Below are 13,122 nucleotides of genomic sequence, written 5' to 3'. Positions count from 1 at the left end.
GTGGAGAAACTGTATAGCTTTGAATAAGGTGCAGTGCCCTTCTCTATTGAAGGGCGGTACGCAGCAGGTGAGAGTGATGTGTTGTGATGAGAGCGGATGCACTTGGCTCTTCAAACCTCTTGGGCACTTGAGCATCTGAGATTCTTGGTGACTTCTGCTGCAGCTCGCAGTGCTGATCGGCTACCAAGGCTTCACTCCTATGGCTACAAAGCAAAGAGCATTTTCAGACTTGTCTGCTACAGCCATGATAGTTTGACAAGTATTGGACAGGCAGTCTGTGCCCAAGGAAGCAGCAGGTCTGTGATTTTCTGTGTTGGGACACCAGACATAATTCAAGACGGTAGCACTAAAGTAAACTTGTCCTCATTTTCTCTGATGTTCCAAAGTAGGAAGATAAATTATAGGAATGTAGGGACTTTGGAGAAAATAACTGTACACTAAAAGAGTCATGTTGGATCCGTGAATACTGTCAATTCTGTGCTTTGGTGGAGCTTGAAGGTGGAAGGGTAGAGGAGGAGAATAAAAAGCTGCACTTATATTGATGTAAACAACAATACACACATGCAAGGGGTCAGAAAAAATTTTACACAGCAGTCTTGTGACACTTTCTGATTTTCCAAATTTCAGTTTAACAACCTGACAGTACTTTCTTTAAGGTGGAGAAGGATCTATGTGTAAAATTCTTCTTACTTCACATGATCTGAGTGCATGTTTTATGGAAATAAAACAGCCTTCAGTAAACCAGCTTGCCAGCTTGGTCCTACTTGAGCATGTAACATAATTACTGCCATATTGCTGCTTCTGGAGCCAGAGTTCACTTTATTTAATAATCGTTGCTGGACCTTTCTGATGAATTGCTTATTGAATCCAGGCATACTCCTGCCATGCAAAGGACTTACAAGATAGTTCTGTGTTTTCATTCTATTTCATAGAGTAGGAGTGCTTCTTTTTTGTTGGCTTTGAACCTCCTATGTAATGATTTCATCTGATTCTCTTAATTCATATGTTATGAGAAACATTGATTGGTCATTTCCTATTCTCCTTGCCATGCACATTGTAAGAACCTGTATAATATTTTCCTCTTTCTTAGTTCTGCACGTCAGTGTTCCGATCTAGTTTATGCTGTGATATTCCATGTCCCCGATCCTTCATTTGAATGTTTCTGAAGGATTTCCAGTGCTGCTGCATCCTTTTATAGGACAATGTAACCGGTTTGTATATAGTACTAGAGATCTGTGAATGCCATAGATTTCTATACAACAGCATTGTAGCTTTTTACCTCTACAGCAACTGCTTTGTTAACAAAATTTAAGTGTCCTCGTTTGTGCACATTATTTTTTTTTTGTTAAATTTCATCTTTTATTCAAGTTCATCTTTTTTTACTGTCTATTCAGAGATCATCTTGGAAGGTTTTCTACAGATTTTGTAACATCAGTTTCATTCTTTTTATTTTTTTTGTATCTCATCTGCAGTCTGGTGGAACTTCTTGATGGTTGCACTGCAAGTAATCATTGTCTGTTGTGGGGACTGCTTATCTCTTATTTTCTCTATTTGGTTCATCTATAAAGGTGCTTTTCCTTTATTCAAGAACAGTTTTTGTTCTTTAATAGCCTTTGCCTAAATCAGAAGCTGTGTAGGCAATCCCTGCTTGGTTTATCAGCCAGATCTCTCTTACCTCTTTTATCACTACCTGTTAGAAGATCTCAGAAATACCTAATGAAGGTTATTCATACTCTTACCATCATACTTGTCCAGAGTTATTATTCAGTGATATAGTTTCATTGCTTGTCTTTGGATGAGGTAGACTTGCTTGTTGGTTGGTCTGCAGGTAGCTTCCCAGTCCTGATTTCAAAGATCAGGATCCTGTTTACAGCTTTGTATTCCTCAGGGGCTGAGTTTGATCCATGCAGGAAGTTGCACGCTGGAGCTTTTCCTTCGGCTACACGGTGTTCATTTTGAATGTATTTTGCTCCTCTTGCCTATGTAAAAAAAAAAATTAAAAAAAAAAAAAAAATCTTGTTACATTTAAATTTGAGGTGGCTTATACAAGGTAACAACCATAAAATTCCTGTTCACTAATCATTGATAACTGTGGATCATTTTTCTTTAGGTTGTAAAAACTGTTGGTCTTCGTGAAGTTTGGTTTTTTGGACTGCAGTACGTGGACAGCAAAGGCTACTCAACGTGGCTGAAGCTAAATAAAAAGGTAATAATTTCCTGGCATTTAAGCAAATATATAAATTTTGTATTTTTTAAGTATACTTTTATAAGATTTGTTGCTTTGATGTTATAGGTGAGATTTATCAAATTAATCAAGTAGTAGCTTCTTGTTTGCTTTAAATTACAAAATACAGTGTTTAGAAGACTGTCTCACCCTGCTGTCCTTGCTGCTTTGGATGATGCCCAGGGTACAGATGACTTCCATATTTGTCCCTATACTCCCGTTCACTCTCTGTTAGCCCATGAGCTTCATGAATTACTTGTCGTAGAAAGTCATTAAATCTTTGCAGCCCTCTTCTGGGCCAGCTCCAACAGCTGTGTCCTCCTTGTGTTGGAGGCCCAAAATACTACTCCATGTGGGATCTCACCAGAGCAGAGGGGCAGAATCACCTCCCTCAATCTGCTGGTCACACTTCTCTTGATGCAACCCAGGACACAGTTGGCCTTCTGGGCTGCAAGCTCATGTTTTTGGCTGAAGTTGAGTCCTTCAGCAACTGAAATCCTTTTTCTCAGGGCTGCTCTCAAGCCATTCTGTGCCCAACCTGTATCTGTGCTTGGGATTGCCCTGACCCATGCGCAGGACCTTGCACTTGGCCTTGTTGAACTTCATGAGAAATTCATGAGCAGCGTAACTCGTTACCATTTTTCATACTTTCTACAAGTCAAGCAAACTGTGGGGTAAAGTTGTAAAAGGACTACTTGTGCACATGAAATTAAGTATGAAGTGAGGTGCACGTGGAATTGGGATGTATGAAATTTATTCTGAATTTACCTTTCAACAATCGTTTGTTTTACTTATTACTTGCTGTTAAAATGATCTTTTCTTGTCATTATCAATGCTGAAAGCTGAGCTCCAATAAAATAGAAAAGTAACAGAAGATCTGTTTGTGTGTAAATTATAGGCCAGGCAGCTTAGACTAGGCTTATAAGCTGATCACATCTGATCTCTTCAGGGAAATCATGATAAGGCTTGTCCATACCTTCTACAAAAAGGTGATGAATGGAACCATGATTTTTGCACAGAAACAAAGCACATATATTTAGCTCAATAGTACAAAGACTTCTTTTAAAAGAATAATTCAGCTTTACTCTTAAGTTAATATGCTGTAATACTTGCTACGGAATCCTTATTAAACATTTTGTTTCTACCTGCAAGTCATTGGTGTCAAGTTCATTGTATTTATTATAACATTTAGTGCTCTTCCTATGTTTTCTTTCTTTCTTTTCTTCCTTAGGTAACACAGCAAGATGTAAGGAAAGAAAATCCTTTGCAGTTTAAATTCAGGGCCAAGTTTTTTCCAGAGGATGTATCTGAAGAGTTAATCCAGGAAATAACACAAAGACTTTTCTTCCTGCAAGTCAAAGAAGCTATCTTAAATGATGAGATATATTGTCCACCAGAAACGGCCGTTCTTCTCGCTTCTTATGCTGTCCAGTCCAAGTATGGAGATTACAATAAGGAGATACATAAACTAGGCTACCTAGCCAATGACAGGCTTCTCCCTCAGCGGTGAGACAGACCATAAATACGTCTTTTTGCATTGTTTGCTCTGTGTAAACTTGATTGCAGCACACTCATAGTGAAAATACGAAGTTAAAAATGCAATTAATGGTAGCTTTTTTAAAAGAGTGCATGTTCTGCTGGTAGAACTTAGAAGGAAGCAGTATCCCGGTTTAGACTAAATATCAAAGCATCACAACTATGGGTTTCTGGAGGCCTATTTCTTGTCCCATCCTCAACCAGCTGCACAGATTTAGCCAGTGAAATTTTCAGAGTATGTGGAATATGTACTGATCTATCATTGCTGGAGGCTTGCCTCTGCTGAATTAAAATCATGTTAAATTATTCAGGTTTATCCTTTTTCTTCACTTCATGGTGCATTTATGCAAGAAGTTTTGGTAAATGATAGTAAATTCCTGAGAAATAGTTATAAAATACGTTTTCTGCTGTGTGTTTAACTTACAAATGATGACCTGGACAGAAAATTTTGAAAATGAGTTCTTGTCATAATTGTCGTGTGAATGTTTTTGTATCAGTTACTTATGTAAGTGCCTAGGAAAGGTAAGCACCAGGATTATAGTTCTGGGTTGCTTTTCTTTCCTCCTCGCAGCTGAAACTGTCCCTGTATTGGCAGTAAGGCAAGCATTGAACACAAACTTGCAAAGCTAGATTGTTTTGTTAGTGCAAATGAATTTCTGACTGTGCATTGTCAACAAATGCATGCTCACTAAATATGTAACTCTGGTGCATCTTCAAAGAGATGAGAACTGTGGAATAATTTCAGTTTTCTTTGAGATTCATATAGTCTTGTTTTTTAATTCAAAAACAAAAAGTAGAGATTAGCTAAGAGTGAGAATCTCCTAGCTAGTAAAAAAGCATTTCAAAAGGTGATAAATGTTTAAATAAACATTTCTGTAAATGTTTCAGTCTTTTTAAAAACTTTGGGTAAGTGTTGGCTGCTTGCTTCCTTCTTATTACAGTGGATTCCTAAGGAAATACTCTTCTGGAGCAATGTAGAAGGCAAGGAGGCTAAGAATCAGTACAACTAATTACTGAATATAATAGTTCACAAATCTTTGTCTCTGCTAAGTTGATGACAGCCTTTGGAACACTGGAGTGCTTGTGTACAACACAGATTCAAATACTTAAGATGCTCCTCTTCAGTAGACATATGTTCAGATGATTTCCCAGAACATTTTCAATGAGTTGTGTCAGTTTGTGCTGGGTGGGCACATAGCTTTTGTGTTCATTCTAGCACAGTTACTCCTGATTTGCCTCCAGTCACCAGAGGTCTGCTAGAAGACTTTCAAGTACTTAATAAAAATACTTCAAAACAATGTAATGTCAGAAATACTTGTTTCAGGAAGCAGGCTAGCTTTTCAACTTGTGGAAAAGCATGAGAGGATTTGCAGTTCTCCTTCACTATAGAGTTACTTTCACTGGTCAGAATATTGTGGATTTCTTGGCTCAGAGTTACGAGTTGGGCAGCAGCAAGATGGCTAGTAAGTCTGTGTGAAACTGCTGGCTGCATTTCATCAGTAGCATGTGGAGGGAGAACCAGATGATGAGATGGCTGTGTACCTAGATGTGGGGTAGAGTAGCAAAATGAGCAAGTGTGAGACAGACATCCTCTACAGAGATTAACACTGCGTTAGTATCTTCTGCATCATGCTGTCTATTTCTTATGTAGTTCCGTAGAAACATAGGGAAAAGTAGTAAACTTACTGTCCTGATTTAATAAAAATGAAGAAAAAAAAAACTGTTCTGACTTCTTTTAGTAAGATTATCTTGCAGTCCTCTTTTAGTTAATTGCCCTTTAAAGTAATTTCTCCAGGAATGCTTGAAAAGTTAGGTGCATAGAGTAAAAGTGTAATTACATTCATAATTGCAGCCTGCTGCAGGTAAAGCTCAAATCAGCTTTCTTCACTATTCTGATTTTCTGTGACAACAGAATGAAAGCTTGAATTGAATGCATCTGTAAATACGTGAAGGTCAATTTGTGGCATTGTGTGTGAAGTCTTAGGAAGTCTGTGTGTTTTGGGGAGTTCCAAATGTTACATTTTATGGCATTAGTGAAAGTTGCTACATGCCACGGTGTGACTTGTATTATAATGAGGCTGTGTAGAACACCATGAAGAAAGTGAATCCATGCTATTTTCTAAATGTTTTTCTTTTTGAAATTCAGAACTTGTGCTTTTGGGTGAAAAGATGAGCAGTCTATAGGAAGTAATGTTTAAATTTCTTCAAGAGTATGTTGTGCCACAAGGTTTGAAAAAAAACAAAGTTTAAGAGATTAAATGATAATCAGTGTAATTTAATAACAATTTCTATTCACAGTGTGTTAGAACAGCACAAACTGACAAAAGAACAATGGGAAGAGAGAATACAGAACTGGCATGAAGAGCACAGGGGAATGTTAAGGTAATCACATAGAAAATGTTCCAAGGCCTGTAAGTGTATTTCTTATTATCAAGATGTGTTTTGGGTGGTGTTGTTTTGCTTGGAAACTTCTGCTCTGGCTGGCACAAGCAGTTACCAAAAACTGCCATGGAAGTTTGGATGAGAGTTGAATTTCCAGTTGGATTGTTGGCTACCTACGTGATTTCTGGTAGGACTGTCAACTGCCTTTGTTTGTAGTTGCATGCTTCTAAAATACATTTATTTCTTTTCTCCTCAGGCTGAAAAGACAAAGTGCAGAGATCAAGCTGTATTTGAGTGTAGGGTGTAAAGTGCTGCAAATATTTATATCAATGTACATGTGAATTTCCAAGAGGTGTTTCATTCCTAACTAAATTTCTCACTAATAAGTTGCTCTGTAGCTCCCCTATTCTTACATTTTTATTTCTGACTTGTCTGTACGATGCATTTACACTTTTTTTTCTGTTCTTTTTATCAGGGAAGATTCTATGATGGAATACCTTAAGATAGCACAAGATTTGGAAATGTATGGAGTCAACTACTTTGAAATTAAGAATAAAAAAGGAACTGAGTTGTGGTTAGGAGTTGATGCATTGGGTCTGAATATTTATGAACACGATGATAAGTAAGTGGCAAATACTCATTTTTACAGTTTTGTCCTAGGAGAATCTACCTGGGATTATACAAAAGCATATGTTTCAATAACACCTAGCAAAATGGGGTATCAAAGATCTTCTAATCTGTGTGAAAGGCAAAACATTCCAGGAGTTAATTTTATAAAAGGAACAGCAATTAGAAGAAGTGAATGGAGTTCTGTATAAACTTAAATTGATGTTGCTAAGTATGGATGTTTGTAGCAAGGCCATTTTGATACAGTGGTGTTTTTTTTCCCCTGTACTTTTCACTCTGTTAAGACTCTTTTAAGTCAAGGTGAAAAGGACGTCGAGAAGCTGGACATTGATTGAGAAGTTTGCAAGAATTGCAATTAAGAATGGAGCTCTTAGAGCAGGAAGAACTTTGGTATCTAAAAAGGAAACCTTCTAGACATCTAGGAAAGCAGATGGATCTTCTGTTCTGATAGAGATCAGATTCTGCCGTACTTAAATATGGGTAGAGCTGAAATACACGGAACTTAGTCTTAATACTGAGGAGCAGACTCATTCTTCTGTTTCTTTTCAGGCACTTCTGTGAGTCGTATCTAGTCTTAGCAGTACTTCCACAGTGATTTAAAGTAAATCGTGTCCAACACCAGATCAGAGCTGTCATCTGAACTGAAATTACGTGCTTGGATGTATATCTCCTTAGCAAAATTCTGTGAGCCTTAATTGCCATTAGATGGCAACATAACTCCTGAAAGATGATGAAAATATTCAGGAAATGGTCAAATGAGGTTGAACGATCAACCATTTTTTTGGTACTTTAATTCAGATGGATAACAATCAAATACTTAAACCTTTTTTAAAATACTTTAATTAACATAATATAAACTCAGAAAACTTTCTGTGCTGATGGAGTCAAATATATTTTATAATTTAAGAACTGTTTCTTTTCAGAGTTAAAAGTTTGCAGTTGGTGCAAAGCATTGTAATGGCTTCTCAACTTAATTCTACTTAAAATGCAAGTGGATGAAATCCAGTGTGAACTTTGGAAATGTGATGGGATGTATCTTACAGCTGAGTTAAACTGAAGTACACCATTACTGGAGGCTGATGTAATTTCAGTCTTTGCAACATCTAGCTTTTCTAAAGTTATATCCCCATTGAAATAGTTGTCCATTTCTCTGACAAGAAAATTATCAGTGGCTGATAAAGAATCATGGTATTTGGTGTGTATTCAACTTGTATTTAATGGTAGCAGAATATGTCAAAACCAAACTTTCTCAAGTTCTTCTGTTGCAGTGCTATTAGAATGTGAAACTGACTCTTACAAACTCATCAAATGAGTATGTGAAATTGTCAACTAAAATATGCTTAAACTGTTGTCTTGGTAGGTTTTGTAAATGTAATTTAATTGTGGCAGTGAAAACAGGATGAAAATAAGGCTAATGTGTCAGTGGACATTAATGAAATGCCTGTCTTTTTCTTCTTTTAATGAGAACTTTTTCTCTTTGAAGGCTGACACCCAAGATTGGTTTTCCTTGGAGTGAAATAAGAAACATCTCTTTCAATGACAAGAAGTTTGTTATAAAGCCAATTGACAAAAAGGCCCCTGTAAGTTGTCTGTGGAATAGTATGCCTTTTTATGTGAAGGGTTTCAAGCCTGAAGGAGCCTGCTTTGGTACTATGGCATAAGAATATAATTTTATGCCTTTTTGTATCGGTAGAATATTCAGTAATCAAAAAGAAATTCAGGTTTTGAAATGTGGTACATTTATTTTCACTCTCTTCCTTCTTGTTGACACTTAGCTGGCGTATAGAAAGAAATCTTATGTTTTGTGATGAATTGAAAAGCTGCTCTGTAGCATGCTGAATTCCCTGCACTCCCACCTCTTCTTTTTTGTTTCGGTTTTTTGCTTGGATTACAATAGCACCTTCCATCAGACTGTGTGGGACAAAACACGAAGTTTTTTGCATTGAAACACAGAAAATAGTGCTGCTACTTAAAAATTAAAAAGGGTAATTTTGAGTGAAATAGGTAACCTCTACGTAGAGGAGCACAGGTAGGCTTTTGAATTTACCTTACAGGCTCCTTATGGTAACTGGACTTTGGAGGAAGAGTATAAAAACGTCAGTGAACTTAAATGTAACAAATGCACAATTGCAGTAATACTTTGACTCTCATCACAGCTGAGTTTTTCAACTGATGGATGTGTGCATTTTTCTAGGATTTTGTTTTTTATGCACCTCGTCTGAGGATTAACAAGCGCATTTTGGCACTGTGTATGGGAAATCATGAATTGTACATGAGGAGGCGGAAACCTGATACAATTGAAGTGCAACAGATGAAGGCCCAGGCTAGAGAGGAGAAACATCAGAAACAATTGGAAAGGTAATTAACAAACTTCCATGAAACAGAAGGAAAATTCTTCTATCCTTTTCAGAATACCGAGTCATAGAATATCAAACATCCTTGCGTTCTGGAGAAGACATTTGCTTTTCTTTCTGTAACGTGTGGGCAGGTTTGCGCACTGGCATGGTTCACCTGTTCTAATAGAAAGCCGTATCCCTCTGGAGCTTTCAGCATAGTAATAGTAGCTCTATTGTTGTTTCTCATTAAGTTTTTTGTGAAGCATTTAAAGTTTCTGTTGCTTGATTCTTAGGGACTTTTATACTCATGTGAACCGTGAAAGCAAGCTTAGCAAAGAATATAACAACTTACCTTTTGTGTATTCAAAAAATATAGTGACTATTTCTAGCCCAGATGGAACATGCAACTTGTGTAAAATGCAGCTATAATCTTGGCTTTACTTGGTTGGACCATAACCAAGGCTGCTAATTGGTTCTGTTAATAATTCTTTATGTACTTTATTTTGAAATGAAGAGACTTAGTTATTGTGTTTGAATATGAATTCAAAGCATTGAAAATTAAGTGTTTCTTTATTATTTGAGTAAACTGAGAACAAATGCTTCCGGAATCCTCAGGGTAGAATTTAATTCATGTACTTAATATTAAAAAAAAAAAAAAAAAGAAAAAAAAAAGCTTTTTATTATTTTCAGGGCACAACTTGAAAATGAGAAGAAGAAGAGAGAGATTGCAGAAAAGGAAAAGGAAAGAATAGAGCGTGAAAAGGAAGAATTAATGGAACGCTTAAGACAAATTGAAGAACAAACAATGAAAGCTCAGAAAGGTGAGCTCCCACTGCTCCTGGATTTGTTCTGTCTGATAGCAGTGTTCAGTTCGCTTGGTAGGGCGGTTCCATGGTTTGTGTTTTGTTTTTCTTTGTGGTGTTCTGTTTGCTTTTTTTGAATTTATTTTAATAGTGAGACAAGATAGTGGTGTTTATGCTTTAATTTCAGAAGAGCTGTTCTTTTCAAAGTTGAAAGTTGAGGTAGGTGGGTATTTTCATAATATAAAACTGATTCCTAATATAGCAAGAGTCTTAATCTTCATTTATAAAAAGAAAATTAAACAGCATACAGTTGAACTCAGATTTTATGACATGCTTGAAGTGCTGAAAATCTGAGGCTGGTAGCGGGTCTGCAGTTATTCAGAGTAATTTCTACAGGATTTTGTTGAATTTAGCTTTTCATTTGGAAGTTTCTTATCCCTTTATTTTCCCATTCCCTTGCTGGTGTTGAGAACTTCAAAAATTCAAGTCTGAATGGATTTTAGTGAATAAACCATGTGTGGTCAGTAAACAGTTTTTATATTGAGCTATTCTGTGCAGTCACTATCTTTACTGCTTTCCCTCTCCTCTTATAGAATCTTAGAATGACTTGGGTTGAAAAGGACCACAATGATCATCTAGTTTCAACTAGATAACCCTCTGTTATGTGCAGGTCCACCAGACCAGGCTGCCCAGAGCCACATCCAGCCTGGCCTTGAATGCCTCCAGGGATGGGGCATCCACAGCCTCCTTGGGCAACCTGTTCCAGTGTGTCACTACCCTCTGAGTGAAAAACTTCCTCCTAATATCTGACCTAAATCTCTCCTGTTTCAGCTTAAAACCATTCCCCCTTGTCCTATCACTATCTCTTTTTTTTTTTTTTTTCCTTCAGATTTGCTTTGTATTCAGAAAAGTTTCATTCTTCTGTTCATAACTGTTGGCTTCAAGCACGATAAAGACAATCACTGTCTGTAGCTATGCAAATATGCCTACACTTTCTCTAGCTCTGCCTCCATGGCACCCAGTATTTTGGTGCAAAACAGGCTGGATGCATCCAGACAGACAACACAAAATCTGTGCGCTGGAATTGTTGAAGGGAGATGTTAAATTTAGAAGTGGAATGCATCTAGTAGGGCAAAAAAGTCAGAGATGCACTGTCAGTTCACAGCAGTGAGTTGCTATAAGTTCCACAATCTTTGAAAGGTATGTAGTTTGACTAAACGCAGACATTTTTCACCAGGCACTGAAAAGGCACTTCTGTTGGTGTGAAGGGTACATATACTGGATGTGCATTCCGTCCCTTGCTTAAACCCCTCATGCCAAAGCTTCTCTGATAAAAGATTTAAAGCTTTTTCTTTTTTTGGTTGGCTTTGTGTTAGATTTTTTTTTTATCTGGTGAAATGAGTTTCATGTTTGCTTTATTTAAAAAGTTTGGGTCTAAATTTCAAACAAACTAACAAAAAAGTGATCTTGGGCAAAACATTCAGCAGGGAAAATGTCAACTGAGGTATTTTTTGTGAAAATAGATGTTAAGGAACCTGAAAAATGAGCAGTGTTTGCAAAGCCACCCTGACCTTGTGACCGTGTTCCAGTTGCTGCTTTTGCAAGAGCAGGACATAAATGTCAAAACCATGAAATTTTGGAGAACTTAAACAGGAATCACATTGTAGCTTAGAGTTCTTGAGAGCTGTGTTTTCAAAGAAAACTCAGGAAGCACCTCTTGGTCTCTGTGTTCTGAGAATGTCATTCAGAATGGAATACAGTATCATTTGGAATTATTTCATTAAGTTAGGCGGTGTGCTCAATCTTGATTGTAATTAATTAAAAATAAGACTCTTGCTATGTTGAAGTTGTTAAGCACTTTATTTGGAAATACCTTCAGTAATAAGTTTCTATGACAGAAATTGTTTGGTCTTTCTTTTAATGTAACAACATGCTCTGAAGAAGATTGTTCTAAAGGAAAGAATGTAAATATAAAATGATCAAACATAAGTAAAAGGGGAAGGGGGAATAATTTCTCAATTCTGGTAACCTTTATAGGCAATACAGTCTATCTGATATAGTACATCATACGTGTTACTAGCTTGTTTAGCATTCTTTTTAGATATGGACTCATGCTTATATAAATGGTGCCTTTGTTCTGTAGTTAACGTGGTAGCTTAGTGTTCTCCATCTTCACTGGGAGGGTTTGTCTGTTCAAATAGCGTTTTTAAACATTGGTGCATTTTGTTTAGTTTTATAGGTACTGCATTGTACAACTCACCATACCTGTAATGCAGTGCCCCTGATTTGGGCTTCAAATTTTGATTATTAAAAAAAAAAATTCCCTGTTCAATTCTTCCCTTGAAATTACAGTACCTGTGGATTGTTTCCTCTTAACTCCCTTATGTCAGAGTTCTGCCCTTTAGCTTGCAGTATTTTCCTAACCAGGCAGCTAGATAACTGTTATCCGTCCTTTCCTTGATTTCAGTTTTTCCTTGTTGCACTTTTTGGAAGTCTGTTCTCTGACCTCTCAAATGGATCTCAGTCATTTTGCTGGAAGTGCATGTCTAGAATGTCAACTGCATTTAAGATAATCCTGTAAAGCATTTCAATGGAGTAGAAGTCTTTGGTTTTTTTTTGTGGTGACAGGGTGATTTAATATATGTAGAAACTCATCTGTAGTGATTGGTGTGTTCATATCTGTTTGTTTTTATCAGAAAGCTGATAACTTTCTGCAACTCTGAGCTATGAGGTGAAGTGCATCCAAAGTGTGTGTTAAAGAGGGTAAAAAACTATACATTCTTTCTAGACATCTAGACATGTAGGAGTGTATCTTCAGGGGATGTGCTGGCAGTTCTTAGCTTAAGTCAGGCTCACTTGAGGCAGTCCTGTAAAGCTTTGTGGTTGCTGTTATCTGTGTTACATATGACTAAGAATGAAATAAAGATATGTTGCCTGCAAACTGTCCCTTTGGCAGAGCTAGAGGAACAGACCAGAAGAGCTCTAGAACTGGATCAGGAGCGAAAACGTGCGAAAGAAGAAGCAGAGCGCCTGGAAAAGGAGCGCCGAGCTGCTGAAGAAGCTAAAGCTGCTCTAGCCAAGCAGGCAGCTGATCAAATGAAGAACCAGGAGCAGCTAGTAAGAACTTTTAATCTTGCATTGAAGCAAATGGACAAACATAATTGAAATTTGCATTGCATAGTTCACTTTACAAAATAGATGTAACAAATATGTG

General features: G+C 37.1%; 1 protein-coding gene across 1 annotated transcript in view; it reads left to right on the top strand.

The window, feature by feature from the left end:
* RDX (radixin) overlaps positions 1-13,122 on the top strand; it is a 37,004-nt gene that overhangs the window by 18,974 nt on the left and 4,908 nt on the right. Inside the window, exons 4-11 of the mRNA XM_052671320.1 lie at positions 2,111-2,206; positions 3,456-3,730; positions 6,059-6,142; positions 6,618-6,764; positions 8,253-8,349; positions 8,964-9,127; positions 9,796-9,926; positions 12,865-13,025. Coding sequence (XP_052527280.1) covers positions 2,111-2,206; positions 3,456-3,730; positions 6,059-6,142; positions 6,618-6,764; positions 8,253-8,349; positions 8,964-9,127; positions 9,796-9,926; positions 12,865-13,025 — 1,155 coding nt within the window. The remainder of the gene's footprint in view (positions 1-2,110; positions 2,207-3,455; positions 3,731-6,058; positions 6,143-6,617; positions 6,765-8,252; positions 8,350-8,963; positions 9,128-9,795; positions 9,927-12,864; positions 13,026-13,122) is intronic.

Source organism: Tympanuchus pallidicinctus, unplaced genomic scaffold (genome assembly GCF_026119805.1).
Source record: "Tympanuchus pallidicinctus isolate F22 unplaced genomic scaffold, pur_lepc_1.0 scaffold11, whole genome shotgun sequence".
Taxonomy (NCBI): domain Eukaryota; kingdom Metazoa; phylum Chordata; class Aves; order Galliformes; family Phasianidae; genus Tympanuchus; species Tympanuchus pallidicinctus.
Note: the sequence above shows the minus strand (reverse complement) of the source record. Positions and strands in the feature narration are given on the sequence as shown.